This window comes from Eulemur rufifrons, chromosome 9 (genome assembly GCF_041146395.1).
Source record: "Eulemur rufifrons isolate Redbay chromosome 9, OSU_ERuf_1, whole genome shotgun sequence".
Lineage (NCBI taxonomy): Eukaryota > Metazoa > Chordata > Mammalia > Primates > Lemuridae > Eulemur > Eulemur rufifrons.
In genome coordinates, this window is record NC_090991.1 from 7,356,635 (window position 1) to 7,376,859 (window position 20,225).

Consider the following 20,225-nt stretch of genomic DNA (forward strand, 5'->3'; position numbering starts at 1 on the left):
TACTGGACAGCATCATTAATCCCAGCTGGTTACTATTAGCTGTCTCTGCTTTTTATTCAGGTAGTTATCCAACAAAGACTTCGTGGATTTAGTTTAATTAACGTTTCACTGATCAAAGCTGTAGGCTCATCTCTGTGTGCCCATAGCAGTGTGATAATTCATATGAGCAAACCAAGGAAACAGCTAATAGCATGTTTTCTTGTTACCGTTGTCCTTTCTTGGCAGGATATGCTGGCAAAAAATTTCTGTAGGCTGGAACATTATGATATTCTTCCCATGTACGACCACAAGGATATACAAAGGGACTTGTGTAAATTACCAGTGTCCTACCTTCTGTCCCCAGGCATTCAGTATCGTCTTCCAGAAGGCTGTGGAGAGGGCGGCTCCTGGCGAGAGCCTCCGGGAGCGGTTGACTAACCTCATAGACAGCGTAACCTTCTCTGTGTACCAGTACACTGCCCGGGGGCTCTTCGAGTGTGATAAGCTGACCTACCTTGCCCAGCTCACCTTTCAGGTAAAAGTGGATTAAAGAAGTTTTCAGACAACAGGTCATTTTTAGTGCCCAAACAGCAGGTCTTAAGAAAGTTTTCTTTCAACATTACTTCCCGCAACGCAGTCCCTTGGTATCCATGAGGGGTTGGTTCCAGGAATCCCTGTGGATACCAAAATCCACGGGTGCTCAAGTCTCTGACATAAAATGGCATAGTATTTGCATATAACCCACGCACACCCTCCCACATGCTTTAAACTGTCTCTAGCTTACTTACACTACCTAATACAATGAAAATGCCAAGTAAACGATGGCTATACTGTATTGTTTATGGGATAATGACAAGGGGAAAAACATCTGTGCATGTTCAGTACAAATGAATTTTTTTCTCAAATGTTTTCGATCCACGATTGGTTGAATCCATGGGTGTGGAACCCATGGATAAGGAGGGCCAATTGTGTGTCTGGACAATGTGTCTGTAGGTAGAGGGGTCAGACAAGAAGGTTCAATATACTGTGCGTGCTGCCCCTACGGTTTCCCACACTTGGCAGACATACTTAATCAATCATTGTGCTTTCCTTGCTGATCCTGGATGATCTAAGATCCTCCTCAACATAGCCCTCCAGCAGCCCCTACCTATCAATCAAAACTGACACTGAAGATGAAACTAGATGGCCATGCCAATAACTAGATGCTTTTCAAGATGCTGTAAGAACTATGGTAGAGTATCCTTCACTGTCTGTTTACCTTTGGATTGCAACTTTACTGAGCCAACCTCCCCCTGGGATAAGAAATTGCACAGGTCTTTCTCTAGCTGTAGCAGCCTTGGCCTTCTCAAGGGCATCGGAAGCAGGGACTTCCAATGTTGCGGCCTCTTTGAGAAGAAACCCTTGTGTTGCAGTTATTCTCAATGTCAAAAAGCCATGAGAATCTACTGCCTTGTGTGTATCCCTCTAATCACTTGGAATTGGGATTTTTTTCAGTCTGTAAGTTGAGAGCACTGCCTACATTATCTTGAGGGCCTTTTCCAATTCTCAAAGTCAGCTGACTCTGTTGGCGCCTTTCAAAGCCTGAGTTCATGGGTGTTACTGTGACTTCGCCCAATCTGTGTGACAGCTTGGCCTTCGCAAAGAAGCTTGGACCCCACCTCCCGGTGTGACTCCTGAGCTCTCACCAAGCCAATGCTTTTCCCTCCCACGCACACGCCTCTCTGATCCCCTGCCACACCTCTGCACTTTCCATTCCCCCCTCCCTGGAAAGTCTCCCCTTCCTGTCTAAATATTCCCGTCTTGTACAATAGCTTCTCCAGATCCAATTCAAAACTACTTATAGAAAGTTTAGCCAAATGAATCCCTCCCCATCCCCCACTTGCCAGTCATTCCCCTGTTCTGGAACCCCTTTAGCATTACTAATTCACATCTGCATTTCTAGCTTGCTTATATTCGTATGTCACTTGGACACTTTCCTCAGATCATGTCATTTGCAGGCGTCATCTGCTCAATTAGATCACAGGAACATACTCCATGGTATTTATGCTTGCTACATAATAAATGTTTGCTAACCAAGATATGCAGTCATTCACGGTGTGCATGTAAGTCACCCTGATATTTGGGGTGAAAACAGATGGACACGGACGTAATATGCGTGAATGTAGACTTTCTTCCACTCTACCCTTGTTAAACCACTAAAACTTATGGGCCAGTTCTAGTGTTAGGGGCAGCAATAATTACCCTGGGTGACAACCCCTCAGATCTCCAGGACCCTGTGGCTACCACAAGGTAAAAAAACACAGTGTCATTTTTGCACATTGCAGATTCTCCTCATGAACCAGGAAGTCCATGCAGCAGAGTTGGATTTTCTGCTGCGGTCCCCAGTGCAGACAGGCACCACCAGCCCAGTGGACTTCCTCTCCCATCAGGCCTGGGGAGGCATCAAGGTCAGTACTGGCCCCTAGAAAAAAGTCAAGTTCTCATCTTCAGAGTTTGTTCCCGACATTTGTCCTCATGAAGTCAATGGGGCTGTCTTTTGGAGTTCAAGCACAGAGCTGTGTTAAACATCGGTGCATTCCTTTCCCTACGCCCCTTCTGCAAACCCACCCCTCTGGGCCTGCAGAGAAGGAACAGGCACATGCTGCAGTGTGGGGGCTCTGCCTCCAGGATGTGAGGGAACCGGAAGTTCCCGAGAGTCCCTCTGAATCAGCCCAGCTGCCTTTCACCTGCCGCGGTTCAAGGCTAGAAGGTGGGCTCCTCAGCGAGCCTCTGGGGCTGATGTGGCGAGGGTGCCACAGCACTTCCATGAAACGAACAGGGGCTGGGACTCAGGCATCTCGTGTGAATCCTAACTCAGACTCAAAGCAGGGGATGCATTTCAGCCTGGGATACTCGGCAGTTAATAAGGTAACAGCTCACATGCACTGGGTGCCTCCGAAACAAACGTATTGCCTTATTTCACTCTCACGTCCGCTTGTATTACTTGTTTCCATGTAACACATGAGGCAACTGAGGTCTGACAGCTTACAAGAAGCAAATCCAGGACACAAATTTTGGCCTCTCTGATGGCAAAGCCTATTTTCGCTCCACATCGTGCAGCTAAGTGCAGCTGGAATTCTATGAACATTGGAAAGATCACAGCTATAAGGTCCTTTCAGCAGGGGCCGTGCCCGGATCCGCAGGGCCTGACACGACGCCTGCAGGCAATGCTGGCGAGGTGACACCACCCCCCGAGAGCCCGGGCCGCGTGCTCCCTGTGAGCAGCCCAGTGCGTGCCCGCAGCAGGTGCCTGTGCAGTGTGAGAAGCAGCATCTGCGTAAGAGGAATCCTGTTTGCGATCTTCTGTGTTTGTTGCATTTTATGGATGTTTAGTAGCACAAAGAAGTAGGAGTCTAAAGTAATATGATTGGCCTTCTTTCTCCCTATATTTTTTACTAAAATTTTTTATTTGAAGTAATTGTAGATTCACATACAATTTTAATAAATAATGCAGAGATACCCTTCGTACCCAGTTTCCCACAGTGATAACATCTCACATTACTGTAGTACAATAGCACATCCGGGAAATTGACATTGACATGATCCACTCATCTGATTCTGATTTCACCAGTGTAACATGCACTCACGTGTGTATGTTTCATTTCAACACATGTGTAGATTTGTATAATCACCATGATGGTCAAGATATAAAAAATTCCATCATTACAAGACCCCTCATGTTGGCCTTTTATAACCGCAACGACCTTTCCTTCCCCTAATTCCTAATACCTGCCAGCCACTACTCTGTTCTCCATTTGTATAATTTTTTTCATCTCAAGGATGTTATATAAATGGAATCATACAGTACATACCTTTTGGGATTGGCTTGTTCACTCAGCATAATTTCCTTGAGATCTATCCAAGTAGATTTACTTTATAACAAAAGCCTAGAACTTAATCATTTATATGCGTGCTGTTCCCTTCAAAGGAGTCATCTCAGGAAATTCTAAGCTAATTCCACTAGTGCTAGCATTGCTCAAAATAGTTTTCCAGCTTCTTTTTCACAGTCTGCATTGTTTCAATCAACTTTAGGACTGTACCTAACTTGGGAGTTTTCAGACTTGTACTGCAAAGGGCCACTTAGAAAATACTTAGGTTTTGCAGGCCTGACTCTGTGGCAACTACTTTACTCTGCCAAAGCCATACACGGTATATAAATGAATGGACATGCCTGAGTTCCAATAAAACTTTATTTACAAAAGCAGGTAGTGGGCCAGATTGGCCCTGCAAGCTGTAGCTTGCCAATCCCTGATCTAAATAATAAAGTTGTAATTTTATTTTTATTTGCCTTCATTTGTCATTCTGGGCCCAATCTAGTGATTGGGAAGGAGAATAATATATTTGAAAGAAAAGCAAGGGGGAACTCCATTCACAAGAGTAACCAAAATCAAAAAAGTTACAAAATACCTAAGAATGAGTATAATAAATGCAGAGATGTGGAAAGCCATCAACCTTTCTAGGCTACATAAAATACAAATGAATAGGCACACTTTAGAGGGTCGCTGTTCAAAATAAATACAATGCAGGCCACATACGTAATTTAAAATTTTCTGGTAGCCACATTAAAAAATGTGAAAAGAAATGGATCCAATTAATTTTTATAAGATATTTTCTTTAACCTAATATAGCCAAAATATTGTCATTTCAATATGCAGTTGTACTATCTTTGAAATCTGATATGTATATTTTATTCTTATAGCTCATTTCAATGCAGATGATAAATTTTCATCAAAAAAATGCTTTCATAAAATTTAGAGGTGAAACAGTTGATTCATAGACCCAAGTCATTACAAACACCTTCAAAAGTTTTCCAGTAACTAAAACAAGTCCCAGTTTCTACACTTAAATTTTAAAACAATTAAAATTAAATACAATTAAAAATTCAGTCCCTCAGTCCCCCTAGTCACATTTCAAGTACTCGATAGTTACTCGAGGCCAGCGGCTGCCTTGCAGGACAGTATGGCCCCAGAGCTTGGAATGATGACTCATGATCTGATGCCCTTATGGAAAATGAGTTCTGCAAAGCAGCTCTGAATGAACTCATCTGTAAAACTAGAGCAACAATGGAGATGGACGAGTTGAAGCATCTCTGGAGACAGACATTGCTGGATTCAAGTTCAAGTTTGTGTGTATGTGCCCTCTGGCATATTACCTTATTTCTCTGAGCCTTTGTTTCCTCAGTTGCAAAATGGTCATGATAATGCCTTTCTCATAGGGTGATGTAAGACATGGAGTCAATAAATAGAAGCTGATTATGGTCACAGTTGTTTTATTTGTAAAACAAAGTACCACAAGCCAAGTGGCCTTAAAACAACAAAAGTTTATTTTCTTACAGTCTGGAGGCTAGAAGTGTGAGATTAAGGTGAGGGCAGGGCCATCCTGCCTCCCAAGCCTGTAGGGATGGATACTTCTTTGCCTCTTCCAGTGTCCATTAGCCCCTGGCATTCTTTGATTTGTGGCACCATCTAATCTCTGTCCTCATCTTCACATGGCTGTCTTCCCTCTGTGTGTCTCTATGTCTCTCCTCTTCTTATAAGGGCACTCGTCATATTGGATTAGGGACTCATAGTGACTTCATCTTAACTTGATTATGTCTACAAAGATCTTATTTCCAAATAAGGTCACATTCACAAGTCCAGGAGGTTAGTTCTTCAATGTATCTTTTAGGGGGGCACAATTCACCCATGACAGTTATGATTATGAATTACCGAGCTATAAGGTATAGACATGCTGTGGTTGATACAGGTTGTACCTGATAGAATCTGTCCAAAGAAGGAAAAGCTTTCAGAAACTGTGAGTTGCCCAGTTGGGCCAAGTGCAGTTGCCTTTCTCTATATCATCCCCCAAAGGCCTCTGCAACAAAAGTCATACAGAATAAATGATTCACAAGCACTCTTTCATGCTTTCCCTTTACATAGCTCAACTTGAAAGCTACGTGCAATTTAGTTTCATTCCCTTTGCCCAAAATGGATTGTTTAGTTCACTTTGCTTCACTTTGCTTTTTGGTTTTGTTTTGTGGGCTAAGCTCATCTGGCTATTCAAAAGATTTTACAGGCGAGTAAAGCTTTATCTCTCCATATGAATTTGTTACACAGAGCAGCTAAGCCCAGACCCATCAAACTCCAGCAGAGTACAGGATGTGAGCAGGTGAAACACAATGCATTATGTAGTACGCATTGTCGAAACCTTTGATGAATGCCCTTTTTAAGTGTTCAGTTGGATTTTAGCCTAAAGAAACAAAATAAGTATAATTGAATAGGACATGATTAAAAATGTTTTAAAGCATTCTGTCTATGAGATAGATTGATTGCCTGTTTCCCCAGAAGAACTAATAAGCAGGTAATGAATGGAATCTTTATGATACAATACTGCTTTTGTTTTTTTTTTCTTTTGTAAGAATTTTTTTAAGTCCCATCGAATGCTGAACTTTAAGGTAATGGGCATGTTCTGTCCTCCGTTAGAAAATCTCATCTGTGATGAACGCCTTTGTTAGCCTTTGAAAAGGCCCCGCACTACCACTCCGGTTGCCAATTTAGCGCAGTTGTATTTTGCTACACAGTCCAAAGTAATTAGGTTAATTAGTCATTTCCATTTAGCTTATTAGAAGGCTAGAAATCCCTTTCCCTCATTTGGAAGATTAAATGTTGCAATTGTGTCCAATCCAGAGCTTCAAGAAAGTGTGTTTCAGACCCAGCCCTGGCAGCTGGGAGCACTGATCACAGTGTAATTTGCTCAGCTTTGTGAAGGTGCCAGAGGGGGGAGCAGGGCTGCAGAAGGGTTAATGGTGATGCAAGCTGGGAAGGGGGGGTGAGCGGCTGCCTGGAAGAAGATGAAAGTTAGTTCCACAGCGCAGAGAGGAATAATTACAGCAGCTGCAGCTTTCTCAGCCTGTCAAGAGCCGTCCTGCTGTCCAGGCAGATGTCAAACCTTATTAACAGAGCACTTCCTAAGTGCCAGGCACCCCGCGGGGCCGAAGGCATACAAAGATGCCTGCGCAAGTTCTTGCCCACAGGGAACTCACAATCTTGTGGGAGTAACAGACAAGTAAACCAGCAATTGCAGTTCAATAGCTCTGGGAGCCTCCAAGGAAGAATGAGGGAGGGCTTCGTGGTCTTCCAAGCACTTGTATCTACATTAGAGTATGAGGTATGGCAGACCAGGATCACTTGGCCTCATTTTCCAAATGGAAAAAAACCAAAGACCACAAAGGTTTCAGAACAGGCGCCAAGTGCACTGGCTCCTTAATGGTGGTGCTGCGGCCAGACCTGCTCTCCCCTGGTGCACTCTCCACCTCTCTCACTCCACCTCTCCCTGCGCCCCACACCGCGGATCAGCACCGAGGGTACCTCCCCTGCTCTGAGCGGTCAGGGGGAAAGTGGGAAGCCACAGAGCCCACATGAAAGGATATGTTAAGCCAGAACATGGGTTTATATCCCCACTGGAAAGGAGCGTAGGCAAGCCCAGGTCAGGCGTCCATCCTTCTGCAGCTGTCCTTGTCAGCGGCTGGACTCAGACCGCGATCACTCTGCTCCCTCTGAGCCCTACGCTCTCCCTCCACCAGGCTTTGGCTCCCTTTGATCCTTTCCTTAAAATGTTCTTCCCTGCTCTCCACTGCAAGCTGCCAGAAAGTACGTCTGTGCTTGTCGCTCACCTTGTACCCCCAGTACCTGCCATGCCGCAGGCCTTCCATGAATGTTGCAAGAGTAGACGGGTGAGTGAATTAACTCAAATAAGAAGAATGTACTGGGTTCCTTAGAATTCATGGCACTGTGGCAGGGGCTTTAGACACGCAGTCCAGCGTTGAAGCTCACTGGCAAAACCACACGTACAGGCAGAGCTGAGTCATGGTGGCAGGACTGCAGGTAATTAAGTGTCTAAGTGAGCGATGTTGATGTGGGCTCTCTGAAGAAACAGGATGGAGCCCCCACACTCAAAGTTCAGTTCCAGTATCAAGACTGATGATGCCACACACATACCAAGTGGGCATGAAAAAGCTTAGTACTCAGATACTGAGGCTTTCCTGGCAGAGCAGGGGAGCTCACAGGCAGTCTGAAAATGGCTTGAGAGAGCCAGGAAAGGAGACTGCCTTGGGGTTTTCAGGTGGTTAGGGGTGGGGCCGGGGTGAGGGTTTCTATGTGTGGGCAGGGGCTTGCCTGGTACAACTTCCATCCAGTGCCAAAGGAGGGAGAGCCCAGGCTCACTTTTCAGCTTGCCCAGGTGTGGGGCAGAAGGGGAAGAGGAAGGATAAGGCTTAAAATCTATCAGCAGTCAAACATCTATAAACTAAGGCAGACTCTTTATTAAGGATATCAACACGGTGAGTAGCTCTAAGTGGTCTGCAAAAGGATGGGAGGTTGACGTGTTCTAGGATAGGGAGGATGTGCCCAAGGGAGGTTGCAGATTTTTGAACTGGACTTTACAACTTGTAGAACCTTAACAAATAATAATTGTGCCAATGAAAGAAAAGGAAGAAGTAAAATTTGGTGGAGAACAGGATCTTATCTACGGTGAAAGTAGTATGAACAAAGGACTGAGTTGGGAACAAGTCAGGTGCATTTCTAAGCTTGGGGGCAGATAAGCTTGGACAGAGTGGCACAGAATAGGACACCCGGTTTGCTGGCTGAAGACACCAAGTGAAGAGATCTGGTTACCAAGTGATGCATTTGGACTTAATCTTTACAAAAATAGACAACCTATGGAAATTTTAAGAGCTGGCATTAATATAAAGCCAATGAATGATTTTAGAGACATTTGAAAAAAGGAATTGACAGGGTTTGCTGGCAGAATGAGTTTGGGGCTGAACGAGAGAAGTCAGTGAGTGACTTTAAGTGTCCAGGCTCCGTGACCAGAATAATTATGCTACCTCTTCTCTCCCCCCTTTCCATGAAATACCCTGCAGGCAGGTGTGGCTCAGTCTCTGCTGCTAATAATATCGCCAGAATTTTATTTGCTAAGCCTTGCCCATTACTGGGGTAGTTTGCTGAGGATGAGCTGATCAATATCCTTCCTCTTCCTTGATTTTCCCTGGGGGAAGATCCAAGGCTCCAGACAAGAGTATAAATGAGACAGAATCGTGTATATAACACCCTCTTGTCTCTCAACCCCAACACAATGCAAATGACAACTTTCCGGAGAAACTGCATTTCAGAGCAAGATTCTCTGGAATTTCCCAGGCACTTTCATCAATGGAGGAATTCTGTAACCTGGATCGGGACATAGAGGGATCTGCCAAGAGCTGGAAGAAATTTGTGGAGTCTGAATGTCCCGAGAAGGAGAAGTTCCCGCAGGAGTGGAAGAACAAGATGGGCCTGCAGCGCCTCTGCATGATGAGGGCCATGCGGCCTGACCGGATGACCTACGCCATGCGGTAGGGAACGGCGCGGTGGAAGGCCCAGGACAGGCCAGGGGCAGGGGCACTCTCAGGGTGGCCAGGTTAGCAGGGCTGAGCTCCAGGGACATGTGTGCACAGTAATGGGAGCCTTTGCACCTACGTCCACAATCCTGTGAGGCCTGCTGCTCTGTGTACGCCACGTACTTTCTTAATGCCTTAGTGCAGCCAGTCCCCAAGGTTTTTGGCACCAGGGACTGGTTTCATGGAAGACAGTTTTTCCACAGATGGGGGTAGGCATAAGGGGATGGTTTAGGGATGATTCTAGCACATTACATTTATTGCACACTTTATTTCTATTATTATTACATTGTCACTTGCCACTCACTGATAGGGTTTTGATATGAGTCTGCAAGCAATTGATTTATTATGGTCTCTGTGCAGTCAAACCTCTCTGCTAATGATAATCTGTATTTGCAGCCGCTCCCCAGTGTTAGCGTCACCTCCTCAGCTCCACCTCAGATCATCAGGCATTAGAGTCTCATAAGGAGCTGCAACCTAGATCCCTCGCGTGTGCAGTTTACAGTAGGGTTTGTGCTCCTATGAGAATCCAATGCCTCCGCTGATCTGACGGGAGGCAGAGCTCAGGTGGTGACTCCAGCGATGGGGAGTGGCTGTAAATACAGAGGAAGCTTCGTTCACCTCCTGCTGTGCAGCCTGGTTCCTAACAGGCCATGGACCAGGGGGTTGGGGACCGCAGTCTTAGTGGACAGTCTGGAAAGAGGTGTGAATCAATGTCAGCATTGAAAAGGGTGCTGACCACATCTAATGTGGTAGGAGATGATGGGTTTCAGAGGACAGATGGAGGGATCATCCTTCTAGAAAAAACATTTCTTCATCACAAACAAGGGAGAGAGAGGTGGGTGTGGCTGTAGTTAAGGTGGTAAATGGATGGGAGGAAGTTGAGAAGGACTTCGTCCCCCAGCTTCTACTTTCTCTGAGAAGTAGGAAACAAGATCATCAGCTGCATTTGCGTGGAAGGGAAGGTGGTGGGGTTGGGTATTTTAAAAGAGCAGAGAAATTTGAAACAGGATCTGTGAAAAGTTCAGGGAGAAAACTGACCAGGGAAACCCAAAGAATTCCAGGTGGCATTGAGGGCCCACCTTAGCCAAGACCCTGCACTGTGGCGTGCTAATCTTCACCACTGGGTGGTTTTCTCCAGAGGCCCAGGTGCAGATTCGGAGCTGATCCAGAGCTTGGGCCACATCCAGTTGGTGGGCTGGAATAATGGTTAGGCAAGGGAGGTGACAGTGTTGGCAAGGGAAGGGTTACAGGTCATAGGCCATGCGATCTATAGAGGCAGCAAGCAGGTTAGTGATTGCCTGGGACTGGGAAGAGGAATTAACTACATAGACATAAGGAAGCTCACTGGTGTGATGGAAACGTTGTAAAACTGGATGATGGTGAAGATTGTACCATTGGGTAAATTTATTGAAAATCATTGGCTAGTATATTTAAAATGGGTAAATCTTATGCTATGTTGATTACACCTTAATAAAGTTATTTTGAAAAACAAAAGAAGTTGTTGGCCACGGAGTCTATGCTGGATAGGAAAGAAGTGAGAAGAATAAGGGATGAGAGGAAATTCCAGGGAGGCCAAGGTACCAAAATCCCTGCATCTGTTGTGGCACCAGTACAGGCAAAGGATGGGTGCAGCCGGGTAAACTGTTAAAAGAACTGTAAGCACAGGAGGTTTGGGTCAAAGAGTGGGACGTTTGCATTTATGTTTTCAGACATAGAAAAAGTTCCCAAGTAATGACAGGGGTGAGGGTGTGGCCATGGAATTAGGTGGCTGAACGGCGGGTAGAAACGCAGATCATCTGAGTCGAGATCACTAAGAATCTAGAGGATTGTCCACACGGATGTTGCTGTCACCCCGGCTGAACGAGAGAAAGTCAGCAAATGAACAGAGTGACCAAGGGGGCAGGCAGTAGATGACATGGATGTGCAGGGGTCGTGGTGACACAGCCTGGGGACCTGAGCCTCAAAGGTGCTGCAAGAGTGGAGAGGGAATGGCTTGAAAACAGCAGTGGGCAGCGAGAAGGACCCCAGTGCCACCTGCCAGCCCTGAGGTATGTCAGGTGTGGGAGAATGAGCCCAGCTGAGAAGGCTAGAGGGAAAAGAGTGTCCTTGAGGGAGAGTGGAAGTCTCAGTTAAGGCCAGGAGTTGGGATAGACATTCAGTAAGTGGTTACACCTGTGAGGATCTGTTTGGCATAAAATGAGCTCCTTTGGGAGGGAACAGGTGGGCAGGGCTAGGAGACAGCAGGGATATTGAGTATGGAGGATTTAGTTGCCTACAAGCTTTCAGAAGGCATCAGCCTTGACAGTCTCCTGGCAGATGGGGTGATGTGAAAAGACCCCCGGCTCCCAGGAGGGAGGCAGTGATGGCCTGGAAGGGTGGGCATTCAGGAGTCTGGATCCGGGTGAGCAGCCTGGCAACTAGCAGCACCTGTTGCTAAGTTTTGACTTAATAAGTAGTGAACTTGGAGCCAGTCCTAGCTCTGTAACTGCCTTAGCCCCTGACCTTGAGTATGACCTTCATTTCTATAGGCCTCCACTTCTCAAATGTATATCATGATATCATGTATATCAATTTTGCAATTGATTTACACATATAAATATATATGGACTTTTTTTTCTGGCAGAGATTTTGTTGAGGAGAAGTTGGGAAGCAAATACGTGGTGGGAAGAGCACTGGATTTTGCTGCCTCATTTGAAGAATCAGGACCAGCCACGCCCATGTTTTTTATCCTGTCTCCAGGGGTGGACCCCCTAAAGGATGTGGAGAGTCAAGGTGAGAAAGGCCCCATCGTGGAGCCACGGCTGCACCAACCCCCTGCCCTGTCGTTCTTTGGATCTATCAGTCTCTCTTTTCTGAATTCAAGGATCATTGTGTAATACCCACCATGTGCAACATATAGAAGTCAGGGTCATTGCTGAGCAAAACCAGAAGATCACCTGCCAGAGAGAGGAAGGACCACTCTGAGCTACCGGAGGCAGAATCCACAGCAACAGGGTCACCAGGAGGCCTGGTCCCTTCCACGCCACCTCAGCTGTGCCCCGCACCCTAGCCAGAGCAATCTTTCTGAAATGCTAGTACAGTCCTTTCAAAGTAAAGTCCAAACTCCTTAAAATGGTTTTGTGTCCCTTGTCCTCCCCTATTCCTGATTAGTTTCCTACAGCTGCCGTAACAAATTACCACAAAGTCGGAGGCTTAAAACAATGGAAATTTAAAATCTTACCATTCTGGAGGTCAGAAGTCATAAGTGGGTCTCTTTTCCTTATAAGGACCCTTGCAATTACACTGAGCCACCCAGATGATCCAGGGTAATCCCCGAATCTCAGAATGATTGATTTAATCGTGCCGGTAGAGTCCTTTTTGCCATGTAAAGTAACATACTCACAGGCTCCAGGGACTCGGGCGTGGACATCTTTCAGGGCTGGTTATTCTGCCTACTGCATTTCCCTACTTCTCTCTCTCCCACCCTGTACTGCACCCATCACATTTAATGACTTTTTATTCTCTAAAACAGGCTGTTTCCACTCCTGCATCCCCACAACCAGGGTAGCCTCTACTCATCCTTCAGATATCAACTTCAATGTCACCACATCCAGGAAGCCCCCCTCGAATGCCAAGGTGCTAGGTTTCCCTCCCATGTGCTCCTAGAGCACCCTGTCTTTATGTGTGCCACATTGGCATTGTCTAGCAACTGCTGTGCCTTACTATGAGTGAGAAGTCCTTGGGAATTGGGTGTCTTTTTTGCTTAGTGCCCCCCACCAGTTTCCCTAGCACTGTGTCTTTCATGTGATGGGCACTCAGTAAATATATATATACACACATACTATATATTAAATATATTTAATGATGAAATAAGCAAATGAGTGGCTCATCAAAACTATAAAACTGGCAATACTTTGACATTATGCAAAGTTAAATAAATACCCAACAGGTTTTTATAAAACAAGTTCTTTATAATAAATAATTCAGACTGTGTAATACAAATCCATGGGCGGTCGTTGTATTATTCATTATGGAATGAATGGAATATACAGCATATGCTTTGCGCTTTGAGGGAGGTGAGATAAAGCTAACTTGGCCCTAAAGAATGGGTAAGAAGTGTATAATGAAAAGAATTATCTTATTCACTAATTAATGTGCATTTTCATAGTCTCCTAAAAAATGCAAGCAACACCGGCTCATAATTTTTTAAAAGAATCAATAATAAAGATGCAGCTCTGAGCAATGGCGTTGCCAGTGGGGTTGATCCCAGACTTGGTCATTGCTAATGGGAAACTTGTCCCGATACCCCACCGTGCCGACTGCAATAGAGACAGCACTGGCAACTTTTAACAGTCTATATAAACAAGATACAAAGAAGAATTTAACATGAAAAGCCACAGTCCCCAGCTCCAGCCCTCCCTATACTCAGCCCCACTTCCCAGGCCTAGGCTCTTGTCCATTTCTGAATTTAGTCGTCTTGAGACTGACTTCTCTTTTTCTTACTAATAATTTTATATCGCTATTTTTGAACTTAGCGATTTTATGTACAGTATCAATTCTCGATATGAAAAAGACCACTGTGTTCTATCTGTGTGGTCTTAGATTTGGTGTGTTTCTGTCTGGCAGCCGTGCATCACAGAGCCAAATGGATTAACTATACAGCTGTCCCCCTTATACATGGCGTATTGGTTGCAGGACCCCTGCATATACCAAAATCTTCGCATACTCAAGTCCCACAGTGGGCCCTGTGTGCACGAAAAGCCGGCCCTCTGTATACATGGGTTTTGCATCTCTCCAATACCACTGTATTCTTTTATCCGAGTTTGGTTGAAAAAAATTCTGTGTATAAGGGGACCTGCACAGTTCAAACCTGTGCAGGTTTTTCAAGGGTCAACTGTACTTTCTTATTTTCTGTATTCTTTTTTTTTTTTTTTTTGACAGACAGTAATTGGACATACTCACCAGGTGCATAGTGATGATGTGATGCATGTGCTGTGTAGTGATCAGAGCAGAATAATTAGCATATCCATCATCTAAACACTTGTCACTTCGTTGTGTTGGGAATGTCTAATATCCTCCTTCTGCCTATTTAAAACTACGTAATATATTATTGTTGACTATAGCCTTGAGGCTTTGGCATTAGTGGCTTCACTAACTGAGCTAGACTGCTCCTCCCAAAGCCAACCAATTGTTAAAGATGGCAAAAAGCTCACCTGGGAGCATGCCTTTCACATGCTACCTGACCACCCAGAGCCCACACTCCCAACCATTCCTTTATCTAACTCTCACACACCAAGCCAACAGTCCCCCTGCCCTAAATCAACCCAGTGCCTAGTATCATGCAAGTAGGGGTAGTCCCATTGCCCCAAAACCCACCAGAATTATTCAAATTAGCCAGTCCTAAACTGTTTGCCCTCAGGAAACATAAGTAATAGCAGTCTTATTTCAGTGACATTTGCCCCTCTGTGTCATCACTCAGCCACCTCCATCAATTAAAATCCCACCCATGCAAACAAGACACACTGCTGCTCACCAAGACACTCCTCTTTCTCCCAAATTTTTCAGCAGCTTCAGGGAGATGTAATTCACAACCCATACAATTCACCCATTTAAAGTGTGCAATTCAAAGTATTTTAGGATATTCACAAGGCTGTGCAACCATCACGATATTCTAATTTTAGAAAAATGTTGTTTTCCCTAAAAGAAACCGTATCTCCTCTAGCAATCACTCCCCATCGCATCCCACAACCTCCCCAGCCCTAGTCAGCCATCAACTTACCTTCTGGTCTCTAAATATTTGACTATTCTGGACATTTCATGTACATGAAATCATATAGAATGTGCTTCCTTGTGATAGCTTCTTTCAATTAGCATCATGTTTTCAAAGTTTAATCATCTCATTGCATGTATCAGAACTGTATTCCTTTTTACGTCTAGATAATAGTCCATTGGTTGGTGATACCACACTTCATTTCTCCTCAGTTGATGGACAGCTGGGCTGTTGCATCTTTTGGCTGCTGTGAATGCCACTGCCACGACCATCCCTGTGCAAGTTTTTGTGTGAACTTTTGTTTTCAATTCTCTTCAACATATACCTAGGGGTAGAATTGCTGGGTCATGTGGTAACTTTATGTCTAACTCTTTGAGGAACTGCCAAACTGTTTTCCAAAACAGCTGCACCATTCTGCATTCCTACCAGCAATATGCAAGTCCCAATTTCTGCACATCTTTGTCAATATTTGTTATTGTCCATCTTTTAATTATAACCACCATAGTGAGTAGGACATGGTAGCTCATTGTGGTTTGGATTTGCATTTCCCAAATGATGTTTAGCATCTTTTTATGTGCCTATAGGACACTTATATATCTTCTTGGGAGAAATGTTTACTCAAATTCTTTGCTCATTTTTAAAATAGGGTTACTTGCCTTTGTGAGTTTTAAGAACTATTTATATATTCTGGATACAAGTTCCTTATCAGATATATGATTTGCAAATATTTTCTCCCGTTCTGTGGTTTTTGTTCACTTTCTTAATGATATTCTTCAAAGCACAAAAGTTTTTACTATTGCTAAAATACATTTTTCAAACACATCAATATTTTCAGGGAGGTCTGGGTGGGCCTCCCAGGTGGACAGAAGTCACAAGATTGTTTTCCCTGGAGATGGGACTGATCAGAATACAGCCTGAAGCTGAGAACCTTCCCTTTAAAAGCTCTGAATTTCTGCTTATTATTAAGACAATGGAATTTTTAGAAAGGAGTATCCATCCTCCTCATTTGCCAGCAAATGAATAAACTCCTCTTTCCTTCTCAAAAAAAAAAAAAAATCAATTTATCTATTTTTTCCTTTGGTCACTTGTGCTTTTGTATTGTATCTGAAAAACTAATGCCTAATTCAAGATCACAAAGTTTTACTCTCCTTTATTTTTTTCTAAGAGTTTAATTTTTAGCTATTACATTTAGGTCTATGATCCATTTTGGTTAATATTTGTGTGTGGTGTAGGGAAGAGGTCCAGCTTTGTCCTTCAGCCTGTGGATATACAATTGCTCTTGTACCTGATTGGATTCTTTCCTGATTGGATTGTCTTGAAACCTTTGTGAAAAATAAATTGGCCTTCAATGTAAGAGCTTATTTCTGGATTCTTAATACTATCCATTCATCTATGCATCTATCTGTATGCCAGTAACAATCTTGATTACTATAGCTTTATAATAAATTTTGAAATCAGGAAGTATGAGTCCTACAACTTTGTTCTTTCCTTGATTGTTTTGGCTACTCTGGGTCTTTTAAATTTTAGGATTAGCTTGTCATTTTCTGCAAAAAATAAAATAAATGCAGCTCAGATTTCAATAAGTGTTACACTGAATATGTAGAACAATTTAGGGAGTATTGCCATCTGAATGATATTAAGTCTGATCCATGAACATGGACTATTTTTCCATTTATTAGTTTTCTTTAATTTTTAAGAATGGTTTATGGTTTTTGGTGTACAAATCTTGCTCTTCGTTTGTCAAATTTATTTCTAAGTTTTTTTTCTTTTAGATTTTGTTGTAAATGGAATTGTTTCCTTAGTTTCAGTTTCATTGCTAGTGAATTTTTGTGTATTAATTCTTTTAGCCTGCAAACTTGCTGAACTTGTTTATTAGTTCAAACAGTCTTTTGGTGAATTCTTCAGGATTTTCTAGATACAAGATCATGTCATCTGCAAATAGAAGTAGTTTTACTATTCCTTTCCAATATGGATGACTTTATATTTCTTTTTTCTTGCCTAATTGCCCTGGCTAAAATTTCTAATACAATGTTAAATAGAAGTGGCAAATTTGGACATCCTTGCCTTATTCCTGATCTTAGGGGAAAAGTTCAGTCTTCATCATTAAATATGATGTTAGCTGTGAATTTTTTGTAGATGTCCTTTATCAGATTGAGAAAGTTGCCTTCTATTTCTACTTCGTTGAATTTTTCTTTTTTTTAATTGTAAAAGGATGTTGGATTTTATCAGTGCTTTTGCTGCTTCTATTGTGGTGATAATATAGTTTTCTTCTTTATTCTATTATACAGTATATTACATTAATTGATTTTTGGAAGTTAAAACAACCTTGCATTCTTGGGGTCTCAACTAGTCCTACTGTATAATCCTTTTTACATATTACTGGATTTAATTTGCTAGTATTTTATTGAGAATATTTGCATACATGCATATTCACAAGGGATATTGACCTGCTGTTTTCTTTCTTTGTAATGTCTTTATCTGTTTTTGGTATCAGAATAATACCACTAATCTCTATACATCAGAATGAGTTGGAAAGGATTCTCTCTGATTCTTTTTCTTTTGGAAGATTTTGTGAAAGATTAGTATTAATTGCCATGAATGTTTGGTAGAATTCAGTGGTGAAGCCATCTGGGCTGAGCTTTTCCTTTTTTTCTTTTCTTTTCTTTTCTTTCTTTTTTTTTTTTTTTTCAGTTACATAAAGACAGATCTTACTATGTTGCTCAGGCTCGTCTCAAACTCCTGGGCTGAAGTGATCTTCCAGCCTTGGCCTCCTGAGTAGCTGGGATTACCACCATGCCCAGCTCATAGGCTGAGCTTTTCTGAGTAGGAAGTTTTTAAATTACTAGTTCAATCTCTTTACTAGTTATATCTATTCAGATTTGCTGTTTCTCTTTGAGTCAGTTACAGTAATTTGTTTCTTTCTAGGACTTTGTCCATTTCACCTAAGTTATGTAACTTCTTAGAAAACACCTTCCAAATTTTGAAATCTATATTGAAATGTTTACTTCCTCTACTGGATATATCATAACTAAATACTGTTAGTAAAATTTATTTTTTTATTCCATGAATTTCAGATAATTCCTTTTGATTTCCACCCATGTAAGCCAAGGCTTCCCTTTCCCGACTTGTGTCAGCTATGCTTTGATTTTTACATAGTCAAGAATGATTACAGAGTCATTCTATTCTGTTACCATCATTAATTTTATGCATGCCCAGTCCATGGGTTAGTTTTTAAACTTGAAAATCAACAAAGAGCACTTACATACTAATGAATATAAATATGTTATCCACTGCAGAGGCAAGTAATGTCTAGGATTACATTTCCTTCATTTTGATCCAATGTCATAATCTCTAAGGGTCTCTCAAAAAAGAATTTTCTTACCACAAAGGTTCAAAATCATGTCAAATTTCAGTTTGCTTCATAGATAATAATTTTTATGATTTTTTATTTTTGAATCCCTCCAAGCCCAAGTTATATGTGCACACTAAAACAAGAGTACTAACCAGAGGACACATCGAATTACTGTTATAATTCTAGAAATATCTGCTTTTTGCCCTGTCTAGGTTGTGTATATCTAAGTTCTTTAAAAGAAAAGAGTGCAGCAAATTACTATCATTCATAACATTTATTTCTTAATTATGGGTCAAGATGATGATGATAATTTTTTGAAAGCTTTTAGTTTTTCCTGGAGTTGCAAATTGTGTTTTATTTTCCTTGGGAGAAGAAGTAAATGCCCCATTTACCATTATCACTAGCTTCTTATTCATTCTATGTAATGAAATAATCCATTTTATTCTTTTTGAAGATATTCTCCTAGAGCCCACTGGCATCCTATTCTAACGTAGATAAGTTGTATTTTAGCTTTCTTGGAAGCTATTATCCTGGGACTTTTTTTCTTGATATTCTGGATTAGTACTACTGTCTTTATATCCCATGTCTTTTATTTTCAATTTTTATCTTTATTATTCTGGTATAAATCTTCAGAAAATCACGAGAAATACAATTTCTGAATCCTTGGTTGTCTAAGGACACACAAGTGTTGGATGTCTTCCATTTTGCCCATATACTTTGATAGTTTTGCAAAGTCTAAAATGACTTCTGGATACATGGCTCTATTGTCTTTTAGAAGCCAGTTTTGCTCATGAGAGATCATATGACAATAGAATGATATTCTTCACTTGTTTCTTTGTTGGTGACCTGGAAACTTTTAGGATCATCTCTCTACCTTGTGTCCTGAAATTTCATGAGCTGCGTCTAGGTGTGGGTCCTTTCATTCATTGGCTCAGCACTCAGCATGCCATTACAAATGGAAGTCACACTTCTCTTTAGCTCCAGAAATTTTGCTCTATTATTTTTGGTAAGTGCCGCCACTGTTCACCAAGTCACTCATGCCAGAAACCTGGGAATCAGTCATCTCAGACACCTCCTCCACCACCCACCACATTTGGTCCTATTGATTCTACCCCCTAAATATGTTTAAATTCATCTAATTGTCTCCATTTTCCCTGTTGCCCCTCCAGTCTGATTCACCATAATCTCTCACCTGGATTATCACAGTAGCTTCCTAACTCATCTCTGCTCCGCCCCCTCTGCAATCCTTTGCCACCCTGCAGCCAGAGTCATCTCAATCTGAAATCTGATTGTATCTCTCTTCTACTGAAAACTTTCTAGGGCCAGTCATGGTAGTTCATGCCTGTAATCCTAGCACTTTGGGAAGCTGAGGCAGGAGGATCATTGAGCCCAGGAGTTTGAGGTGCAGTAAGCTATGATGACGCCACTACACTCTAGCCTGGGCGACAGAGCGAGACCCTGTCTCAAAATAAATAAATAAACAAATAAATAAACTTTCTAGTAGCCTCCCACTGTTCTAAAGGTAAAGTCCATGATTAACATGATCCATGTGGCCTGCATGCCCTGGCTTTTCTGTCCGGCTGGGGATCTTACCTTCCCTCATGCTCACTCTACTCCAGCCAGCAGCCCTTTCAGATCCCCAGTCACACAGGAGCCTTCCTGACCTAGGGCATTTGCGCAAATGCTTCCTTTTG

The 20,225-nt window shown here is 42.6% G+C and overlaps 1 protein-coding gene and 1 non-coding gene across 2 annotated transcripts in view; both read left to right on the top strand.

The window, feature by feature from the left end:
• The window catches only part of DNAH9 (dynein axonemal heavy chain 9), a 306,203-nt gene that overhangs the window by 244,787 nt on the left and 41,191 nt on the right, over window positions 1-20,225 (top strand). The window contains exons 58-61 of the mRNA XM_069483261.1: window positions 344-514; window positions 2,304-2,426; window positions 9,192-9,385; window positions 12,054-12,202. Of these exons, the coding sequence (XP_069339362.1) occupies window positions 344-514; window positions 2,304-2,426; window positions 9,192-9,385; window positions 12,054-12,202 (637 nt within the window). The remainder of the gene's footprint in view (window positions 1-343; window positions 515-2,303; window positions 2,427-9,191; window positions 9,386-12,053; window positions 12,203-20,225) is intronic.
• On the top strand, window positions 13,641-13,777 carry LOC138392668 (U4 spliceosomal RNA). Its single transcript, XR_011234955.1, has one exon. It is a non-coding gene; the product is annotated as a U4 spliceosomal RNA (small nuclear RNA).